The 23,653-nt window shown below is 44.8% G+C and overlaps 1 protein-coding gene across 1 annotated transcript; it reads left to right on the forward strand.

The window, feature by feature from the left end:
• The first annotated feature begins 4,947 nt into the window (after nucleotides 1–4,947).
• On the forward strand, nucleotides 4,948–12,856 carry LOC136627152 (oocyte zinc finger protein XlCOF22-like). Its single transcript, XM_066602088.1, has 3 exons — nucleotides 4,948–5,025; nucleotides 5,763–5,841; nucleotides 11,420–12,856. Exons 1-3 carry the CDS (start codon nucleotides 4,948–4,950, stop codon nucleotides 12,517–12,519), a joined length of 1,257 nt encoding a protein of 418 aa, XP_066458185.1. The 3' UTR covers nucleotides 12,520–12,856.
• The last annotated feature ends 10,797 nt before the right edge of the window (nucleotides 12,857–23,653 follow it).

A 23,653-nucleotide genomic window follows, 5' to 3' on the forward strand; every position in this document is an offset into this window, starting at 1 on the left:
TGTCACCGGTCACTATTATGTCACTACTGTCACCACTATCTGATGTCACCTGTCACTATTATGTCACTACCGTCACCACTATCTGATGTCACCTGTCACTATTCTGTCACTACTGTCACCACTATCTGATATCACCGGTCACTATTATGTCACTACTGTCACCACTATCTGATGTCACCGGTCACTATTATGTCACTACTGTCACCACCATCTGATGTCACCGGTCACTATTCTGTCACTACCGTCACCGCTATCTGATGTCACCGGTCACTATTATGTCACTACTGTCACCACTATCTGATGTCACCGGTCACTATTATGTCACTACTGTCACCACTATCTGATGTCACCGGTCACTATTATGTCACTACTGTCACCACTATCTGATGTCACCTGTCACTATTATGTCACTACCGTCACCACTATCTGATGTCACCTGTCACTATTCTGTCACTACTGTCACCACTATCTGATATCACCGGTCACTATTATGTCACTACTGTCACCACTATCTGATGTCACCGGTCACTATTATGTCACTACTGTCACCACTATCTGATGTCACCGGTCACTATTCTGTCACTACCGTCACCGCTATCTGATGTCACCGGTCACTATTATGTCACTACTGTCACCACTATCTGATGTCACCGGTCACTATTCTGTCACTACCGTCACCACTATCTGATGTCACCGGTCACTATTATGTCACTACTGTCACCACTATGTGATGTCACCTGTCACTATTCTATCACTACTGTCACCACTATCTGATGTCACCGGTCACTATTCTGTCACTACTGTCACCACTATCTGATGTCACCGGTCACTATTCTGTCACTACTGTCACCACTATCTGATGTCACCTGTCACTATTATGTCACTACTGTCACCACTATCTGATGTCACCGGTCACTATTATGTCACTACTGTCACCACTATCTGATGTCACCGGTCACTATTATGTCACTACTGTCACCACTATCTGATGTCACCTGTCACTATTATGTCACTACTGCCACCACTATCTGATGTCACCGGTCACTATTATGTCACTACTGTCACCACTATGTGATGTCACCTGTCACTATTCTGTCACTACCGTCACCACTATCTGATGTCACCTGTCACTATTATGTCACTACTGTCACCACTATCTGATGTCACCTGTCACTATTCTGTCACTACTGTCACAACTATCTGATGTCACCGGTCACTATTCTGTCACTACTGTCACCACTATCTGATGTCACCTGTCACTATTATGTCACTACTGTCACCACTATGTGATGTCACCTGTCACTACTGTCACCACTATCTGATGTCACCTGTCACTACTGTCACCACTATCTGATGTCACCGGTCACTATTATGTCACTACTGTCACCACTATCTGATGTCACCGGTCATTATTATGTCACTACTGTCACCACTATCTGATGTCACCGGTCACTATTCTGTCACTACTGTCACCACTATCTGATGTCACCGGTCACTATTCTGTCACTACTGTCACCACTATCTGATGTCACCGGTCACTATTCTGTCACTACTGTCACCACTATCTGATGTCACCGGTCACTATTCTGTCACTACTGTCACCACTATCTGATGTCACCGGTCACTATTCTGTCACTACTGTCACCACTATCTGATGTCACCGGTCACTATTCTGTCACTACTGTCACCACTATCTGATGTCACCGGTCACTATTCTGTCACTACTGTCACCACTATCTGATGTCACCGGTCACTATTATGTCACTATTGTCACCACTATCTGATGTCACCGGTCACTATTCTGTCACTATCGTCACCACTATCTTATGTCACCGGTCACTATTATGTCACTACTGTCACCACTATCTGATGTCACCGGTCACTATTATGTCACTACTGTCACCACTATCTGATGTCACCTGTCACTATTCTGTCACTACCGTCATAACGATCTGATGTCACCTGTCACTATTATGTCACTACTGTCACCACTATCTGATGTCACCTGTCACTATTATGTCACTACTGTCACCACTATCTGATGTCACCGGTCACTATTCTGTCACTACTGTCACCACTCTCTGATGTCACCGGTCACTATTCTGTCACTACTGTCACCACTATCTGATGTCACCTGTCACTACTGTCACTACCATCTGATGTCACCTGTCACTATTCTGTCACTATCGTCACCACAATCTTATGTCACCTGTCACTATTCTGTCACTACTGTCACCACTATCTTATGTCACCTGTCACTTTTCTGTCACTACTGTCACCACTATCTGATGTCACCGGTCACTATTCTGTCATTACCGTCACCACTATCTGATGTCACCGGTCACTATTCTGTCATTACCGTCACCACTATCTGATGTCACCGGTCACTATTCTGTCACTACCGTCACCACTGTCTGATGTCACCGGGCACTATTATGTCACTACCGTCACCACTATCTGATGTCACCGGTCACTATTCTGTCATTACCGTCACCACTATCTGATGTCACCGGTCACTATTCTGTCACTACCGTCACCACTATCTGATGTCACCGGTCACTATTCTGTTACTACTGTCACCACTCTCTGATGTCACCGGTCACTATTATGTCACTACTGTCACCACTATCTGATGTCACCGATCACTATTCTTTCGGTGGATGGTTTAAGGCGGATGAGAAATGTTCACGCCAGCATTGGAGTGTCTTGTCATGGTTGGTACAAGGGCTGCCATCGGATTTATGGATTGGCGTATGCTAGGTGGTCCCTGAGGACCCCGGATTCTAACGATTGCTTAGTACGCTGATAATAGATTGTTTGATTTTAGACCCTCCTCAGCTTCGTCAGCCAGAGCATTATTGTACCGCTTCCTGTCTTTTTTGGCCTTTGCCTGGAACACAACCTTCAGCTTCTTATATTCCGCTTGGTCATTCTTAAGGTGGGCTTTCACCTTCGCTTCAAGGAACTCCATAGTGTCGTCCATTAGCCAGGACTGCCTACGGGGACGCTGATATCCATGAACGGTCTTCACAGATGGCGTATCTTGTGACATTCCAAGCTGCCTGTGGTTCATCTGAAGGATTTCCCAGAATGTGGAACCGGTTTTCGATTATGATGTACTGACGTTCAAATGCTTGATGTTCCCTCAGGACGTTCAGTAAAGGTTATGATCTGGTCTTATGGGATGGATGGAGTGGAACTGCTATTTCAGCAATAAGCAAACGGTGGTCTGTATTTGCTGGAGCTTCTGCTCCGCGGTAGACTCGACATAATTTGACAGAATTGCGATGACTAATGAGTAGGTGGTTCAGTTCCTTTTTTGTACGTCCATAGTTGGATATCTAGATAAAGTTTTGAATGCTACATCTCTGGAACCAGGAGCCCGCCACTGCAAGACCCTTTGAGGCACAGAATGATGGCATCCGGTGTGAATTGTCATTGGTTGAGCCTTCACCAAAGGGTCCAACAATGTCTTCGTAACACAGGAGGATAACAGGCTGGACTAGATGGACATTGTCTTCATTCAGCCTTATATACTATGTTAGCCAGGAGTCCGGGGACCTGGGTTTGCGTTCAGTTAGCTGAGCACTATGAGTAGATCGTGCGGACGGACTGCACAGCGGTGGGGTGCTGGTCATAAAAGGCATCTTTGTCTGCAACTCTGTGTTCTTCAGTTGGTGCATATGCCTCAATGATGGACATGTGTCTGTGACGATGAACGAACCTGGTGTACAGCAGACGCGGAGAGGTCAGATGCCACATTACCATGGACTGATTTATGGGAGGGCGAAGGATCAGTGCTACTCCCTGGGTGTGGTCCGAGTCACCGGTTTGTTTATAGTGGCGCCATTAACCTCGCGCTGGTCGTGATGCAGTAGACGAGCTTCGGTGATGCTGGCTACAGTGATGTTATATCTAGCCAGTTAATTGATGAGTGCCACCTGGAAGCCAAAACCCGTTCAGGGTAAGGACATTCTATGTGGCGAAGCGAGTGACTGAATGCAAGTCAGTTCTCCGGACCTGGTATTCAACCTTCATCCCGAAAAGGGCCACCCCAATGTGGGCTTTTGGTTCTTTCCTTCGTGCGTGTACTGTGGTGCTTGAAGTGCTAGCCATGGTCATCTGAGCGGGAGTCCCTGAGTACTTTGTCGCCTTGGGATGGGGGGTGACGGGAAGTGCGGTAATGAAGGCCCGTTTCACAAGCATATTGGTACTAGGCCCTTCACTGTTGCATGCTGTTGCTGTTTGCCTCGACTAGGAGATGTATCCGCCTTCAGCAAGGAAGGAACCACTGCTGCCCAGCCATCACCAGAGCCTCGTTAGCCAGCCGTATTCGAGGTTCCTGACAGGTCTTCACTGCTAATGTAGCAGCCACCGTACTTCGCCTTTCAGGCAGTCTCCTACTTGACTGTTGCCCGTCTCCCACGATGAGGACGTGAGGTTAGATTTTTGGGAGACATTGTATATTGTATTGTATTACATAGTATTGCAGTATACTTTCAAGCAAAAAAAAAACTCTAACAAGTTAAAAAATCTCTTTAATGGACTAAAGAAAAACATTTAAAGGCTTTTTGATTATTTCAAAGAATAAAAAAATTGAAATTTTAAAATTCTGTATTTCCCATTCAAGTTTTTGAATACATTATATGGTACCTTTTTAAAAATAAAACTCCTCTCACAAAAAGAAGTCCTTGTGTAGCTCTATCACTGAAAACAGTAAAAAGTTGGTGGAGAAGGAGAAATTAAAATTAGAAAAAAAAAGTCTGCAGCAGGAAGGGGTTAATATCTCCTCAAATGTTTCCCCTTCTTCCCTCTAGTAAATGTATTTTATATGTGGCAATCTATGTGGCTTCTATATTTTCTCATCTTCTCTCCATTCAGGTCGTACAATATAAGGTTCGCTGATATCTTCTGTATAAGATATTTTTGTTGATTAACCCGTTCAGGATGGAGAAGGACGGAAACAAGATGGCGGAGAGTATATTAAATCTCACCCTAGAGATACTCTTCCAGCTTACTGGGGAGGTGAGAGATTCTGATGATGTCACATTACATCATTCTTATCTATGGTAATAACAGATGATGTCACTGGAGAGGGGAGAGATTCTGATGATGTCACATGACATCATTCTTATCTATGGTAATAACAGATGATGTCACTGGAGGGGGGAGAGATTCTGATGATGTCACTGGAGAGGGGAGAGATTCTGATGATGTGACATTGAATCATTCTCATCTATGGTAATAGCAGATGATGTCACTGGGGAGGTGAGAGATTCTGATGATGTCACTGGAGAGGGGAGAGATTCTGATGATGTCACTGGAGAGGGGAGAGATTCTGATGATGTCACATTGAATCTTTCTCATCTATGGTAATAACAGATGATGTCACTGGAGAGGTGATGGACTGTGGAAATGTCTGTAGTGATATTTATTAATGTCTCCCCATACACAGGATTACACAAGAGTAAAGAAGACCTCTGGTGATGGCTGTTGGGCCCCTGTGTGTGATGGATGGGGAAGACCCCTGAGCCCAATCATGGGGCCCCCATCTCACCCCCTGATACATGAGGACATCAATGTAGGGAAGATTCTAGAACTCACCAACAAGATGATTGAGCTGCTGACTGGAGAGGTGACGCTGCAGGGAATGCTGGGACATTATACAGTAACAGCACTGGAGGCTTCTGGGTAATGACTGTATATTGTGTTGTCAGGTTCCTATAAGGTGTCAGAATGTCGCTGTCTATTTCTCCATGGAGGAGTGGGAGTATTTAGAAGGACACAAGGATCTGTACAAGGAGGCCATGATGGAGACCTGCCAGCCGCTCCTATCACCAGGTAATAGCCATGTAATCAGGAGCCCGCTAGCTGGTATGGAAGCGGGGCTATGTGCCCCTGGTGTTTTTGAGTAGAAGGGCAATTGTTGATTAGAGTCTGTGTATAATCCAATTTGGGTATTACCATTTTACGTGCCAATAGTTGCCATCCCATACAAACCTGTGGGGGAGCCAGTGAGAGCCAAACGATTTTGCGCGATCGGGATTTTAACATTACAAGTCCCATTGACCCCTGCAGAAAAAAAACGCAGCGAATTTCGCAGTGAAAAAAACCTGTAGTGGGTAGTCACCCTAAGAGGGAAGACTATACAGTCTCAGAAAGTGAAATATGTGAAAGGTTGGAGGAAAGAAGGTATAAGAAATGGATGTTGGAAAGAGCAAGGAGAGGGGTCCAATCAGCGGATAGAACCGATCTGTTCTATCTGGGACAAACGGATTAACAAACAGTTGCAGATTATAGACTGGTCCTTGTTACGGCGTACAGCTGAGAGTTCAGTGAAGTTAAAAATATATTTTTTTCTTACCTTCCCGTCTTGAAACAGGATAAGACATTACAATCTATTTTGGACGGGGGTGTACGATGCCTGCCACGGCGTAACACGAATCTAGCAAAAAAACTCACACAGTCATATAGAAAACACCAGTAGCTCACGATGCTGCCTGCTGCAAAAGGGCTTCTTCAGATGTGAAGGGGAACAGATAAAAGAATCTAAAGCAAATTCTTTCATTAACGGTTCTACTAAGAATGTTGTCTGTAACATTGCGTGCACAGAGTGCGCCAAAGGTTATACAGGCTGCGCCACGAGGAAACTAACCACCAGGGTCATGGAACATGTTAGAGATAGTACTAATACAAATAATAACATCTCGGTGCAATCAGACACTTCTTGGATTGCCATAATGGTAATGTAGATACATTCATGTGCCAAGGCATAGAAGCGGTGAAAGGTATAAACAGAGGAGGCAATATGAAGAAGAAAGTCCTAAAGAGAGAGAGAGGCGTGCTGGATCCCCAGATTAGACACAAGGTATCCTAGAGGCGTGCTGGATCCCCAGATTAGACACAAGGTATCCTAGAGGCGTGCTGGATCCTCAGATTAGACACAAGGTATCCTAGAGGCGTGCTGGATCCCCAGATTAGACACAAGGTATCCTAGAGGCGTGCTGGATCCTCAGATTAGACACAAGGTATCCTAGAGGCGTGCTGGATCCTCAGATTAGACACAAGGTATCCTAGAGGCGTGCTGGATCCTCAGATTAGACACAAGGTATCCTAGAGGCGTGCTGTATCCCCAGATTAGACACAAGGTATCCTAGAGGCGTGCTGGATCCTCAGATTAGATACAAGGTATCCTAGAGACGTGCTGAATCCTCAGATTAGACACAAGGTATCCTAGAGGCGTGCTGAATCCTCAGATTAGATACAAGGTATCCTAGAGGCGTGCTGGATCCTCAGATTAGATACAAGGTATCCTAGAAGCGTGCTGGATCCTCAGATTAGATACAAGGTATCCTAGAAGCGTGCTGGATCCTCAGATTAGACACAAGGTATCCTAGAGGCGTGCTGAATCCTCAGATTAGACACAAGGTATCCTAGAGGCGTGCTGGATCCTCAGATTAGATACAAGGTATCCTAGAGACGTGCTGAATCCTCAGATTAGACACAAGGTATCCTAGAGGCGTGCTGGATCCTCAGATTAGACACAAGGTATCCTAGAGGCGTGCTGGATCCTCAGATTAGACACAAGGTATCCTAGAGGCGTGCTGGATCCTCAGATTAGACACAAGGTATCCTAGAGGCGTGCTGGATCCTCAGATTAGACACAAGGTATCCTAGAGGCGTGCTGGATCCTCAGATTAGACACAAGGTATCCTAGAGGCGTGCTGTATCCCCAGATTAGACACAAGGTATTTTAGAGGCGTGCTGAATCCTCAGATTAGACACAAGGTATCCTAGAAGCGTGCTGGATCCTCAGATTAGACACAAGGTATCCTAGAGGCGTGCTGGATCCTCAGATTAGACACAAGATATCCTAGAGGCGTGCTGGATCCTCAGATTAGACACAAGGTATCCTAGAGGCATGCTGGATCCTCAGATTAGATACAAGGTATCCTAGAGGCGTGCTGGATCCCCAGATTAGACACAAGGTATCCTAGAGGCGTGCTGAATCCTCAGATTAGACACAAGGTATCCTAGAAGCGTGCTGGATCCTCAGATTAGACACAAGGTATCCTAGAGGCGTGCTGGATCCTCAGATTAGATACAAGGTATCCTAGAGGCGTGCTGGATCCTCAGATTAGACACAAGGTATCCTAGAGGCGTGCTGAATCCTCAGATTAGACACAAGGTATCCTAGAGGCATGCTGGATCCTCAGATTAGACACAAGGTATCCTAGAAGCGTGCTGGATCCTCAGATTAGACACAAGGTATCCTAGAGGCATGAGCTATAAAACTGGTTTATTGCCTATATATTAAAATCCAGTAAAAGAAAAGAAAAGGAGGTGGAGCTACTCCAGCGAGGATCTGACGAAGGAGAAAACCTGCAGGGTGTTTTTGCTGTTGTTTTTTTCGTTCTTTCAAGGTGTGGTTCTATCTGGAATGATAGAAGGACGTGCGTACATCAAAATTACCGGTGCCGCCGAATCAGTAACTGTGCAACCGATAACGGTTTGCCAGCATAGTGATGAGTAAAGAAAAAAGGGCAAAAAACTGATAAAGTGGCGCAACCTTTTTTTTGAAAAATGTGCACATATTTATATAAAAATGCGGTTCCCTAATTAAAATGAGATAGAATCCAGCACAAAACGGAAAGCATTTTGAGGCAAATACGTCTCTTCAGTTCAACTGGAGAACACACTACATAATATATACAATAAATGGAGGTCCATGGGATAAAATATAATGTGTAAGAAAAATGTTGTATATAGAGATATGTGATGGGAAAATAAGAAGAAAAGAAATAGGGTAAAATATATATATATATAGTGAATTATGAGTGGAGATGGGTGGCCAGGGGTCGGTATAGCCAGAAAGAAGAAAATAAAGAGAGAAATATAAAAGGATAATGAAAAATATAATATAATAATGAAAAGTGTGTCGGGTTTGCAGCAGGCATGGGAGGAGGAGGGATAGGCGGTTTTATTGCCCCGTGTGCCCATCACTACCAGGCCTCCGTAATTATCCCTGTTTTGAGACAAACCAAACTGTTTTACATTATTAATTTTATCTACGATTTGGGAAATGTCAAAAGGATGGTGGGGGAGGAGGGGGCTTCATTTTAGGGGGTCATTTTTTTCTGCACAAGGGAGCAATGGGGCCCGGAATTTATTCAGTTGTGCCCTGAATGCCAAAGGGTATTCCTCGATTACAGGCCTAGCCATGTGTCCAGTAAGCAGACTGGGGCTGCTATTGGGGTATTTCTGAACAGGGGGCAAGCAGGGTTATCCATTTTGGGGGCAAGTCTTCATTCATTCATATGTGTGCTGTACAGGAAAAAAATGTTTGTAAAATTACAGAATGGCCCAAAAAATTCGTAATTTTTTTTTTCTGCTTTCAAAAACGGTGGTGTCAAAATATGTAGTGCACCCCTAGATTATTTTGTTAAGGGGTCTAGTTTTCAAATTGGGATCATTTGTGGGGATTCTCTATCGTTTTGGCAGCTCAAGTATTCTACAAGTATACAATGGGGCTTGAAACACCCTCAAGCAGAATTTCTGTTAAGGAAGCCACTGACTGCTTATTTTTGTTTTTGGGCCCCGTTGTGCATACAGACATAATATTAGGGCCACAATGGGTATGTTTCTGAACACGGGACATACAGGGGGATCCAATTTGGGATGCAAATCCTTATTTTCCTGTGTACTATAGAAAAAACCCTGTGTTTAATATGACATATATGAAATTTTATTTTTTTCTTCTCCTAAATGGCATTAACTCCTGAAAAAAAAACCTGTGGGGTCAAAATACTCCTGACCCCCCCTCCCCTCAGTGAATACATTAAGAGGTGTATTTTTTTTAATGGGGTCATTTGTGGGGGTTACTATCATTCTCACACCTATGAGCCTTTGTAATCTTGGCTTGGTGTAGGAAAACAAAATGTTCCTAAGATGGTAATAATCTTAAATTTGTACGTCTGCTAGATGTTTAAAAAGTATCTGACGTTTTTCAAATGTGCTTCCAGAATAAAGTAAACAAATGGAAATATCTATCTTATCAAAAATTTGTACATTATGTCATATTGATATATTTGACATATTGCAATTAAAATGTAAAAAAAATATATTTTTTTCAAAATGTTCACAATTTTGGTGCTTTAAACAAATATACACAAATGTTAGTGTTCTACTTTTACCACCTAAAGGAAGTACAACATGTGGTGAAATAACAATGTCAGAATCACTTGGATATGCAAAACCTTTATGGAGTTCTTCTATGCTAAATGACACATGTCAGATTTCCAAAATTTGGCCTGGTAATTCAGGCGCAAACCGTCTCGGTCACTAATGCGTTAAGGAGCATCCTCAGTGGTCAGTGACTACATGCCGTGCTTCTTGCTGGCTGTTCTGTTCACATCCTTCCACTAGTGACCCCTCCCCTGCGGTTCTCACTGTATGGGGCCCCACAATATCTCATGGTATCTCTATGCAGTGATCCTTGTTGACCCGTCAGGGAGTACATTAGTGGCCATAGACCTGGTCTGACGCGACAGCATATCACATTATTGTATGTACCAAGCTGTCTTATAGATGAGCAGTGGTTTGTGGCAAGCCCCGCAGCATGATTTTCGAGGAAGGGTTTGAAATATAAGCCCTTCCCTGAAAATCATCATTAGCTGGTTAAAAGAACAAAAACAAAATTTACTCACCTCTCCACCGCTTAAACGCGTCCGCTGGCTCCCCAGCACTTTCAGCAGACAGGGATTTAAAAATCCCCGCGTCCTGAAAGGGCTGTGCTGATTAGCTGAGCGCTCAGGCAAATACACCTAGTGCTTAGCTATTCATTATTCATAAATGAATGAATATCTAAGCACTGGATGTAATTGGCTGAGCGCTAAAACAATCAGCACAGCCTTCATGAAGCAGGGATTTTTAAAATTCCTGCCTGCTGAAAGTGCTGGACAGCAGTGCAAGGGAGCCAGCCCGAGGACGTGGCGGAGTGGTGAGTAAATTTTTTTTTTAACCAGCTAATGATGATTTTCAGGGAAGGGCTTATATTTCAAGCCCTTCCCCGAAAATCATGCTTTGGAGGTTGCCACAAACCACTGCTTTCAATGGGGCTGACAGCAGCGCCGACCTCATTGAAAGCAATGGGATAGCATGCTGGACTTCTGCCACAGCTGTCACAGCTGTGGCAGAGGGTTCTTTCGTCCCCGCAGTGATGTTGGAAACTCCTGTGACAGCTGTGGCAGAATTCTGCGGTCTTCTCCCTATGTTTTCAATGAGGCTAGCGCTGCTGCCGCTGGCCCCGTTGAAAACACTGGCGATATCAGTGTTTTTCTTGCGCTGCGAGGCGCAAAGAGAAAAAAAAAAACGCTTATTGTTTATTGTTTTATAAAAGAATCAACTTTATTCTTGGCAGAACACGGTACTGGGAGCTCAAAGGGACGTCTGATATCTGCAGGAGATTGTGGTATCATCAAAGATACATATGAAGGACCTACCATTATCCCAGATGCCCCCTCAGCTCTTCACAGCAAAGTTCCATCATCTGATCCTCTGATACAGGTCTCATCTTCTGATTCATCACAGACTGATAAGCAGAAGAAAAGTCACAGAAGGGGAGAACATCAGGAAGCTCACACAATGGAGAAGTCATATTCATGTTCAGAATGTGGGAAATGTTTTAAGTGGAAATCCAATGTAGTTAAACATCAGAGAATTCACACAGGAGAGAAGCCATTTTCTTGTCCTGAATGTGGGAAATGTTTTACTCAGAAATCAGCCCTTGTTACACATCAGAGAATTCACACAGGAGAGAATCTGTTTTCATGTTCAGAATGTGGGAAATGTTTTACTCAGAAATCAGCCCTTGTCATACATCAGAGAATTCACACAGGAGAGAATCCGTTTTCATGTTCAGAATGTGGGAAATGTTTTAGAAAGAAAACAGGTCTTGTGTTACATCAGAGATTTCACACAGGGGAGAAGCCGTTTTCATGTTCAGAATGTGGGAAATGTTTTAACTGTAAATCAAATCTTGTTACACATCAAAGAAGTCACACAGGAGAGAAGCCATTTTTATGTTCAGAGTGCGGGAAATGTTTTAGAAAGAAATCATGTCTAATTCTACATCAGAGATCTCACACAGGGGAGAAGCCGTTTTCATGTTCAGAATGTGGGAAATGCTTTTCTGTTAAATCAGATTATGCAAGGCATCAAAAAATTCACACATGGGAGAACCCATTTTCCTGTTCTGAATGTGGGAAACTTTTCAGACACAAATCAGGTCTCATTGACCATCAAAGAACTCACACAGGAGAGAAGCCATTTTCATGTACAGAATGTGGGAAACGCTTTAGCTGGAAAGCAGCTCTTTTTAAACACCAGAAAATTCACACAGGGGAGAAACCAAAGAAGCCATTTCTATGTTCAGAATGTGGGAAATGTTTTAGAGACAATTCAGGTCTTGTGGTACATATGAGAACTCACACAGGAAAGAAGCCATTTTCATGTTCATAATGTGGGTAATGTTTTAACCTTAACCCATTAGTGACAGCCCATAGTGTTTTTACATTCTAGCTAAGTGGGCTTTAATCCTAGAGGACATAAAAACATACATCCTCTTAGGATTAAAGCCACGTGGGCTCTGGACGTAACAGCTCCATGCTGTCGGTTTCCACAGGTAGCTGACAATGTGGAGCTGTCATCGCGGAGCTGCCCCCCCTCCCGGCAATGCAATCAGCACTATCCAATGAATAGCGCCGATCATAATAAAGAAAATAAAAAGTTTTAAAAAGTTAAAGATTCATCTGCCCTGATGGATAGGCCCCATCAGGGCAGCTGAAATTACTCACCCCAGTCCCTACTGATGTCCTACGATGATCTGGTCCTTCGAGACTCGACCCTCTGTGCATACGCGCCAGACGTATGATGTTACGCACAGAACGCTCGGAGCCCCGACAAATTTGAAATCTTCTGGCTCCTAAAGATAGCCGGGAGGTAAGAGATGTCACCGGGGACCGCAGTGAGTGGTCCCCGGACCTGTGATTGCCAGCATCCTCCGCTGCAAGTGATCTGCCGTGAGCAGCGGAGGTCCGGAGGAGTGCAGCGATGCAAATCATTTGCCATTAGTAAGAAGGAGTGGAGCCTGAGCAGCGGACTGCGTGCTAAACTTTAGCACGATGCTGGGACCGGAGATGGGTGGGAGAGAGGCTGAAAGCTCATCACGCTCCTGGGGGCCAGTGTCTGCAGCGGAGAAGCAATGCGCTTGTGTTAACGCTGCTATCTGCATCAGCGGGGACCTTACTTCAAGGACAACTTTATTCTACTCAGTGCCCAGGACCTGCAGGGAAGCGATGCTGCCAGCCAGTCAGGTACAGGTGGCATCACCCCTTGTCCATCCTGCCTCCATCAGGACTTCCTGGTGGCGTCAAGATACACTAATACCCAGTGGGTCATGCTTCAGAATCACAGGGACTATAAGATCCCCACTGCTGGAACCGCTACAGAGAGAGCGACACTTCAACCCACAGCTCTTTGGATCGGAAACCACTGATGCACTTTGGGAGTTTGCTTACCACCAACATAATACTGAGGACGCTGCGGGTCATTAGTAAGAACAAACCTCAATAAAAACCAACTGCATGTACATCAGTACATAGTGACAGTAAGCAGGTCTGCTAGAAAGGGACAGAGACATAGAACGCTGCACAGTCAGACACAAGAACATTTGTTGGCTATTGTACATTGCTGGAGATGAGACAGAGCTTTGCTGCAACTTTGTACCAAAAACATCTTAGCTTTCTGCGGGCAAAGTCCTCGGACGATTCCTTAGTTAGATATAGACGGTGCGGCATCCCTGAGTTAGTATTTTGTGAAGAAACATGATAGAGTCCATTGTATGGAGAGTATTATTGTAATTCTGTTTAACCATAATTTGTTTAACATGGATATTAAGGGTCCATTTATATGGAAAGATGATCGATCAAACGGCAGTTTGAGTGACAGTTTTGAGCTATCACTTTGCACAAGGTCTTACAGAGCTAATTAGCTACTTAAAAATTTATCAGCATGTAAATGAAGGTGGCCACTGTATGCAGAAGACAGCAGGTGTGCTATCACCTGCATACAGCTTCTTTGTTCTCGGAGCTGTCAGCTGGTATCCCACTGGGAACTCCTAGAGGGATACTAGCTGAAAGAATAGTATCTGCGGTATCCTGCTGAGAACTTGCTAAAAGTTAGTGATGAATGAATAGTGCTTGAAAAGTGGACAATGGCTGCACGATTAGACACAACGATTATCACTCAAAAGATGGCTTTTGAGCAAATTTTGAGCGATAATCATTGTGTCTAAATTGGCCTTAAAGGGGTTGTCCCGCGACAGCAAGTGGGGTTATGCACTTCTGTATGGCCATATTAATGCACATTGTAATATACATCGTGCATTAAATATTGGCCATACAGAAGTTATACACTTACCCCCTCCGGTGCTGGCATCCCTGTCTCCATGGCGACGATGAAGCCTCTTCTCTGGTAGCACGAACAGTCGCGCTTGCGCAGAGAGAAATCCTCCGCTGCATGTGTCCGGGCTCACGAGCTGCATCCTGGCTCCTCCCTCTTCTCTGCGTCATCGTAGCTCCGCCTCCATCACGTGGTGCCGATCAGCCAATGAGGTGGCTGTAATCGGCAGTGGAACGCAAGACTAGAGAAGAACATCCACAGTGCACCATGGGAGAAGACCCACGGTGCACCGTGGGAGAAGACCAGTGGCGCCATCTTTGAAAGAAGAATCTTCAAAGCTGCAGAACGGGGATCCAGGTAAGCGAATTTTTTTTTTTTTTTAAATAACAAATGGATTCGTTTTTACTGTGCACAATGTGGGGGTCTGTTTAAAAAAAGAATTTTAGGTTTCGGCGCGGGACAACCCCTTTAAGTCTTGTGGATGTTGTAGTATCTTGACGCAACTGGAAGCTATGGGTTTGATAGCCCTTAGATGGAGGAACGCCCCTGGCTCCCCATTCGCTGAATTGTTGTCCAGCTGGCCGGGAAGCAACATACACCCCATCGCCACTGGCAACACTGTCCTTCCCCGTGCTGTATCGACGAGATGCGGATGCTTAGGGCTACTCTGCTCCCCATCTGCCTCTTAGCAGCGGCGCCGGTGACAGCTGCTGAAGGGAGAGGAGGCAGGCGAGCGGAGTAGCCGTCATCGCTCAGCTGCGGTGACTATATGGCCGGCTCCAGCAGGATCTGCTGCAGGCCTCCGTCTCCCAGCCGATCGCCGAACTCCTCTGCTCCTCTGTTGGCAAAGTGCTGTGGTCCTCCACTGATCACACTCCACCCCCGGTGGTCAGCTGCGCTGACACTATCCCCAACTATTGCAGTATGTTCTGCGATCCTTCGTCTCCCCTCATTGGGACACAGGCTACAGCGGGGTCTGTACAGAACATCAAAGCCCACTGCACAGCACTGGAGAATGCCAAATCACGCGACAGTCATCTCAGCGGGGTCCGGCCGCCACAGTGCAGCAGATACATGGATATAGCTGGGGGCGTCAGCTGCATGTCAAGCCCGATGTATTATATCTCCACCCCTAACTTCCGGTGGCGACATAATACAACAGGACCAGTCTTGTGATAGCCAGCAATAATCAGGACTGTAGGGTGAAACATTAACGTTTCACAACATTTACCCACAGTTTACTATCCTTGTTTAAGTATATTTCCCTGTTGTTATCAGTTGTAATAAAAATCCACATTGTTGTATGTTGGTGTCGCCTCATATCCTGAGCACTGTGTAATCTGCCAGCTACCATGACACAGCTGCAGTGAGTATCAGGGTGGTTGTACCTGATGTGTTTGGTTAAACAGGTTGTCTGAGCTATCCAATTCTTACATAAACGGGCTAGATGGCTAAAATAATAAACCAGCTAATACTCACCTCTCCCGGCCCTCCACATATTCCCCGTTCCGCAGCTCCGGGCCTCCTCTGACATACTGTTTACAGGCTGCAGCAGCCTGAGTGATAAAGGCAGATGCTGACACCGCAAAGTCCACCAAGAAGTAGGATGTTTACAGAAGTTACATATAGCAAGAGTCTTTGTTTATAAGTAGAGATGAGCGAACGTGCTTGTTTAGGACAATTACTCGATCGAGCATCACTTTTTTCGAGTTACTGCCTAATCGGGCGAAAAGATTCGGGGGGTGCTGGGGGTGAGCGTGGGGTTGCGGGGGGGAGTAGCTACATTGAAACTCATTAAAGAAGATGAGGATTTCTTTGACAGAGCAGAAATAAGTCTTCAAAAAGTTGAAGGAAAAGATTTTCAGTGAAAGTGTAGAACCAGAGGAATGGAAGCCTATGACCCAGAGAAGCAGGAAGATCAGAAGTCTGCACCCATACCAGGCTCCACACCCATTAGGAACCAATACCAGGCTCTCACACAGGAGAACAATGAAGAGGTGCAACAAGAAATGGCTTTCCCCATAGAGAGCTGTGTGGTAAGCACAATGAGTCATTTTGGATGGAGGGGAAAAAAAGTGTTTTTGTGAAGAAGAAAAGGAGAGCAGTGGTTGTAGGGGATTCCCTATTGAGAGGAACAGAGGCCGTTGTCTGCAGACCTTACACCTCACGAGAGGTGTGCTGTATTCCAGGTGCACAAATCAAAGGTGTCTGATAGGCTATCAAGACTCTTCAGTCCTACAGAACTCCACCCATTCCAACTAATACATGTAGGGACAAATGACACTGCAAAAAAAGTCTGTTGTGGCAGTTCAGGGAGCATGTTATCAGGCGGCGTACAGAGGGGTTTGTTTAGGGGATGTGTTATCCCTCCCTGAAGAGATGTGTTTTTAGAGCACGCCTGAAGTTCTGTGAGTCCTGGATTGCTCGGGTAGCCTTTGGTAGTGCGTTCCAGAGGACTGGTGCTGCTCTGGAGAAGTCTTGGAGGCGGGAATTAGAAGTTCATATTAGAGGGGCGCTCAGTCTGGTTTCGTTAGCAGAGCAGAGAGCCTGGGCTGGGTGATGGATTGAGATGAGGGAGGCGATATAGGGGGGCGCTCCACTGTGGAGGGCTTTGTGGATCAAGGTTGTGAGTTTATATTAAATTCTGTATTTGAGGGGCAGCCAGTGCAGTGACCGACACAGGGCAGAGGTGTCCGAGTAGCGGCTGGACAGGAAGATGAGCCTGGCTGCCGCATTCAGGATGGATTGGAGGGGGTAGAGTCTGGTGCGGGGAGGCCGATCAGCAACGAGTTGCAATAATCGAGCCGAGAGTGGATGAACTGTATTGAACGTATCCCAGACTGTAAGCTACCAAAGAGCCATATGTACAACATAACTGCTCCTGAGAGACAGGATCCTAAGATATATCCAGGATACTTTAAGAAAGGGGCTTATATATCACTCAAATTTTCTACTGTCCCCAGGCTTTTTTTTTGTTGTTGTTAAGAAAAAGGACTGGGGTTTACGGTCGTGTCTTGATTTCAGAGAACTAAATAAAGTCACTAAGCGTAATCCTTACCCATTGTCACTTATTCCGGACCTATTTTCTCAGTTGAATGGTGCCAACTGGTTCTTGAAGTTAGATTTACGAGGAACATAAAATTTGAATTTGATTAAGAAGGGGGACGAATGGAAAACCGTCTCTAACACACCCGGAGGGCATTATGAGAACTCGGTGATGCCCATTGGTCTAACAAATGCCCATGCAGTTTTCCAGTCTTTTATCAATGAAGTTCTCTATAAACTAAATGGTCATTTTGTACTGGTATATATTGACAATATTCTTTTTTTTTTTGCCGGATTTTGAGTAGCACATTTTTCATGTTTATCAAGTTCTTCAGACATTGGGCAATAATAATTTGTTTGCTAAATATTAAAAGTGTGTTTCTTTTCCGTACAAGAGATAACATTTCTAGGACACATTATTACCTTGAGAGATTTCAACATGGATCCGGAGAAATCCGGGCGGTGGGGTACTGGGTGCTACCAGAAAATGGGAAAGCACTTCAAAGGTTTCTGGAGTTTGCCAATTACTATAGGAAATTTATTAGGGGATTTTCGGTAATGGTCAAACCTCTGACTGATATGACAAAGAAAGTTTGTTTCCCTTAATAGTGGTCCCAAGGGCATTACAATCTTTTCTTTCCCTGAAGAAATGCTTTGAGGTGGCTCCTGTTCTAGTGAAATCAGACTCATCCAGGTCCTTCTTGGTGGAGGTTGACGCCTCAGAGGTTGGGGTTGGAGTGGTGCTTTCTCAGGGTACCGATACGTTTCATATTCCACAGCCCCATGTGCTTTTCAGATAAGATAGTGGTGACGATAGAGACAGAATAGTGACAGGTGACATAAGATGGTGGTGACAGTAGTGACAGAATAGTGACAGGTGACATGAGATAATGGTAACAGTAGTGACAGAATACTGACCGGTGACATCAGATAGTGGTGACAGTAGTGACAGAATAGTGACCGGTGACATAAGATAATGGTAACAGTAGTGACAGAATACTGACCGGTGACATCAGATAGTGGTGACAGTAGTGACAGAATACTGACCGGTGACATAAGATAGTGGTGAGGGTAGTGACAGAATAGTGACAGGTGACATGAGATAGTGGTGACGGTAGTGACAGAATAGTGTCTGGTGACATCAGATAGTGGTGACAGTAGTGACATAATAGTGACAGGTGACATCAGATAGTGGTGACGGTAGTGACAGAATAGTGACAGGTGACATCAGATAGTGGTGACGATAGTGACAGAATAGCGACAGGTGACCTAAGATAGTGGTGACAGTAGTGACATAATAGAGACCGGTGACATAAGATAGTGGTGACGGTAGTGACAGAATAGTGACAGGTGACATAAGATAGTGGTGACGGTAGTGACAGAATAGTGACAGGTGACATCAGATAGTGTCATCTTCTCATCTTCCTGTCCAGCCGCTACTCGGAACCCTCTGCCCTGTACCAGTTACTGGACTGGCTGCCCGACAAATACAGAATTCAATTTACAGAATTCACCACCCTCATCCATAAAACTCTCAACAGCACTGCACCACTTTACATTGCTTGCCTCCTCTCTATCCACCGCCTAGCCTGTGTCCTCCGCTCTGCTAATGAAATCAGATAAAGTGCCCCTTTAATACGAACCTCTCATTCCTGCCTCCAAGACTTCTCTAGAGCAGCACCAGTCCTCATGAACGCACTACCAAAACTATCCGAGGAATCACTGATGCACAGAACTTCAGGCATGCTCTAAAAAGGCATCTCTTCGGGGAGGCATATCATATCCCCTAAACCAAACCCTCTTTACTCCGCCTGATAACACGCTCCCTTTCCTACTGACTGCAATCCCCAATAGCCACCATCAGCTGCCCGCTGCAGTCATACTGATGTAGCCACTATACAGCCCAATTTGAATTTTGTCTATGTGTATCCCTCACTCTCCATTTTGCCATACCGTGCACATCCCCAGCCCCTTTACCTTCTGTATCATCGCATTATTTGCAGTATGTAAGCTCGTTGGAGCAGGACCCTAACACCTAGTGTTTCCACCAATTGATTACTTCATGTAACCGTGGTTTTGTTTTTATTCACCCTGTCTTGTAAGCGCTGCGGAATATGTTTGCGCTATATAAATAAAGATTATTAGTACCCTTAGATGATCATTACATTTTGCTACATGACTTGTAATTCATATAAAAATGTTGTAAAATATCAGTATGATCTTTAAGGTTTATAGTATTAAAAAATAAGCAGCTTTATTCTTGGCAGATGACGGTACTGGGAGCTCAGAGGGACGTCTGATTTCTGCAGAAGATTGTGGTATCACTGAAGATACATATGAAGAACCTGCCATAATCCCAGATATCTCCTCAGACCTTCTTAGCAAAGATCCATCATCTTATCCTCTTATGCAGGTCCCATCTTCTCATTCATCAAAGACTGATAAGCAGAAGAAAAATCAAGGAAAGAGGGAACATCAAGGAGCTCATAAAGGAGGGAAGCCGTATTCATGTTTAGAATGTGGGAAATGCTTTACTCAGAAATCAGCCCTTGTTACACATCAGAGACTTCACAAAGGTGAGAAGTCGTTTTCTTGTACAGAATGTGGGAAATGTTTTAACTGGAAAACTGATCTTGTTAGGCACCAGAGAACTCACACTGTAGAGAAGCCATTTTCATGTCCACAATTTGAGAAATGTTTTACCCATAAATTTCTTCTTGTTACCCATCAGAAAATTCACACAGGAAAGAAGCCATTTTTTAGACTGAAAACAGGTCTTGTTTTATCTCATACTATGGAGAAGCTGTTTTCATGCCCAGAATGTGGGAAATGTTTGTTAAAGCAGATCTTACAAGGCATCAAAAAATTCACACAGGGGAGAAGCCATTATCATGTTCAGAATGTGGGAAATGCTTTAACCGGAAATCGAATCTTGCTACGCATCAGAGAACTCACACAGGGGAGAAGCCAGAGAAGTCCTTTTTATGTTCAGAATGTGGGAAATGTTTTAGAGACAAATCGGGTCTTGTTGTACATCAGAGAATTCACATAGGAGAGAAGCCGTTTTCCTGTTCAGAATGTGGGAAATGTTTTACCCGGAAATCAAGTCTTTGTAAACATCAGCGAAGTCACACAGGAGAGAAGCCGTTTCCGTGTTTAGAATGTGGGAAATGTTTTAGAGACAAAACAGGTTTTGTTGTGCATCAGAAAACTGACACAGGGGAGGTCATTTTCATGTTCAGAATGTGGGAAATGTTTTACTCAAAAATCAACTCTTCTCAAACATAACAGAACTCACACAGGGTAGAAGCCATTTTTCTGTTCAGCATGTGGGAAACGGTTTACCCGGAAATCAAGTCTTTCTAAACATCAGAGAAGTCACACAAGAGAGAATGTTCAGAATTTGGGAAACCTTTTACTACTAAATCAGAACTTACAAGACATCTAAGAACTCACATGCAAAAGAAGCCATCTTAACCCACTTTTTTTCATTTTTGTTTTTTCCTTCCTCTTTCAAAATAGCATAAATCATTTATTTACCATTGACTTAGATGTCTGAGGGCTTGTTTTTTGCAATATAATGTACTGAAAAACTTAAATTCTTAGTAGGTTAAATGTAAAAAATCTGTCATCCCTGCTTTAGTTTTATTTCTACAGGGTACACACTGCAACAAAAATGACATGATAACTTTATTCTATGGGTCAGTATGATTACTGCACTACCAAACTTATATATTTTTTTGCTTTACCACTTTTATTTTTCCCCAAAGATATGATTTTCTGCTGACATCTTCTCCCAGCTATGATTTTTTTATTTTTCCATCTACATAATTATGCAAAAGCTAATTTTTGTGGGGCATCCTGTAGTTTCTTTTGGTACCATTTTAAAGTACATACAAGATTTTGACTGATTTTTATTGCATTTTTTTCATGGAGATGAGCTGACCAAAAAAGCACAATTCTGGCATTTTTTTTCTTACAACATTCATCATAATGCATTATTTTGGTTAACAAAAGATTTTATTAATTTGAAAAGGTCGAAACTAGAGATGAGCGGGCACCAAAATGCTCGGGTGCTCGTTACTCGAGACAAATTTTTCGCGATGCTCGAGGGTTCGTTTCGAGTAACGAACCCCATTGAAGTCAATGGGCGACTCGAGCATTTTTGTATTTCGCCGATGCTCGCTAAGGTTTTCATTTGTGAAAATCGGGGCAATTCAAGAAAGTGATGGGAATGACACAGAAACGGATAGGGCAGGCGAGGGGCTACATGTTGGGCTGCATCTCAAGTTCCCAGGTCCCACTATTAAGCCACAATAGCAGCAAGAGTGCCCCCCCCCAACAACTTTAACATCTGAAAAGCCCTCATTAGCAATGCATACCTTAGCTAAGCACCACACTACCTCCAACAAAGCACAATCACTGCCTGCATGACACTCCGCTGCCACTTCTCCTGGGTTACATGCTGCCAAATCCCCCCCCCCTGCACGACCCAGTGTCCACAGCGCACACCAAACTGTCCCTGCCCAGCCTTCAGCTGCCCTCATGCCACGCCACCCTCATGTCTATTTATAAGTGCGTCTGCCACAGGAAAAGCAGGCACACACTGCAGAGGGTTGGCACGGCTAGGCAGCGACCCTCTTTAAAAGGGGCGGGGCGATAGCCCACAATGCTGTACAGAAGCAATGAGAAATCCAATCCTGTGCCACCTCCATCTGGAGCTGCACACGTGGGCATAGCAATGGGGAACCTATGTGCCACACACTATTCATTCTGTCAAGGTGTCTGCATGCCCCAGTCAGACCGCGGTTTTTTATATATAGTCACAGGCAGGTACAACTCCGCAATGGGAATTCCGTGTGCACCCACAGCATGGGTGGCTCCCTGGAACCCACCGGCGGTACATAAAAATATCCCATTGCATTGCCCATCACAGCTGAGGTAGTAATGTCATGTTTAATGCAGGTGGGCTTCGGCCCACACTGCATGCCCCAGTCAGACTGGGGTTCTTTAGAAGTGGACACAGATGCATTTACAACTCCCTGTGGACCCACCGGCGGTACATAAATATATCCCATTGCATTGCCAAACACAGCTGAGATAGTAATGTTATCTTTAATGCAGGTGGGCTTCGGCCCACACTGCATGCCCCAGTCAGACTGGGGTTCTTTAGAAGTGGACACATGTAGTTACAACTCCCTGTGGACCCACAGCATGGGTGGCTCCCTGGAACCCACCGGCGGTACATAAAAATATCCCATTGCATTGCCCAACACAGCGGATGTAACGTCAGCTGTAATGCAGGTGGGATAAAAATTCATTTGATTACACTGTAGGCGAGGGCCCACAAAAATTGCTGTATCAACAGTACTAATGTACATCAGAAAAATTGGCCATGGCCAACCAAGAGGGCAGGTGAAACCCATTAATCGCTTTGGTTAATGTGGCTTAATTGGTAACTAGGCCAGGAGGCAGCCCAGTTAAAATAAAAATTGGTGGAGGTGAAAGTTTCAACGCTTTAATGAGCATTGAAACGTATAAAAATTGTTTAGAAAAATTATATGACTGAGCCTTGTGGGCCTAAGAAAAATTGCCCGTTCGGCGTGATTATGTCAGGTTTCAGGAGGAGGAGGAATATTATACATAGATTGATGAAGCGAAAAGGTCCCCGTTTTTGATGGGGATACAGAACGATGCTTCCATCCGCGGGTGCAGTCTACCTATTGCTTAGGTATCGCTGCTGTCCGCTGGTGGAGAAGAGAAGTCTGGGGAAATCCAGGCTTTGTTCATCTTGATGAGTGTAAGCCTGTCGGCACTGTCGGTTGACAGGCGGGTACGCTTATCTGTGATGATTCCCCCAGCCGCACTAAACACCCTCTCTGACAAGACGCTAGCCGCAGGACAAGCAAGCACCTCCAGGGCATACAGCGCGAGTTCAGGCCACGTGTCCAGCTTCGACAACCAGTAGTTGTAGGGGGCAGAGGCGTCATGGAGGACGGTCGTGCGATCAGCTACGTACTCCCTCACCATCCTTTTACAGTGCTCCCGCCGACTCAGCCGTGACTGGGGAGCGGTGACACAGTCTTGCTGGGGAGCCATAAAGCTGTCAAGGGCCTTAAAGAGTGTTGGCCTGCCTGTGCTGTACATG

Source organism: Eleutherodactylus coqui, chromosome 5, assembly GCF_035609145.1.
Source record: "Eleutherodactylus coqui strain aEleCoq1 chromosome 5, aEleCoq1.hap1, whole genome shotgun sequence".
NCBI lineage: Eukaryota > Metazoa > Chordata > Amphibia > Anura > Eleutherodactylidae > Eleutherodactylus > Eleutherodactylus coqui.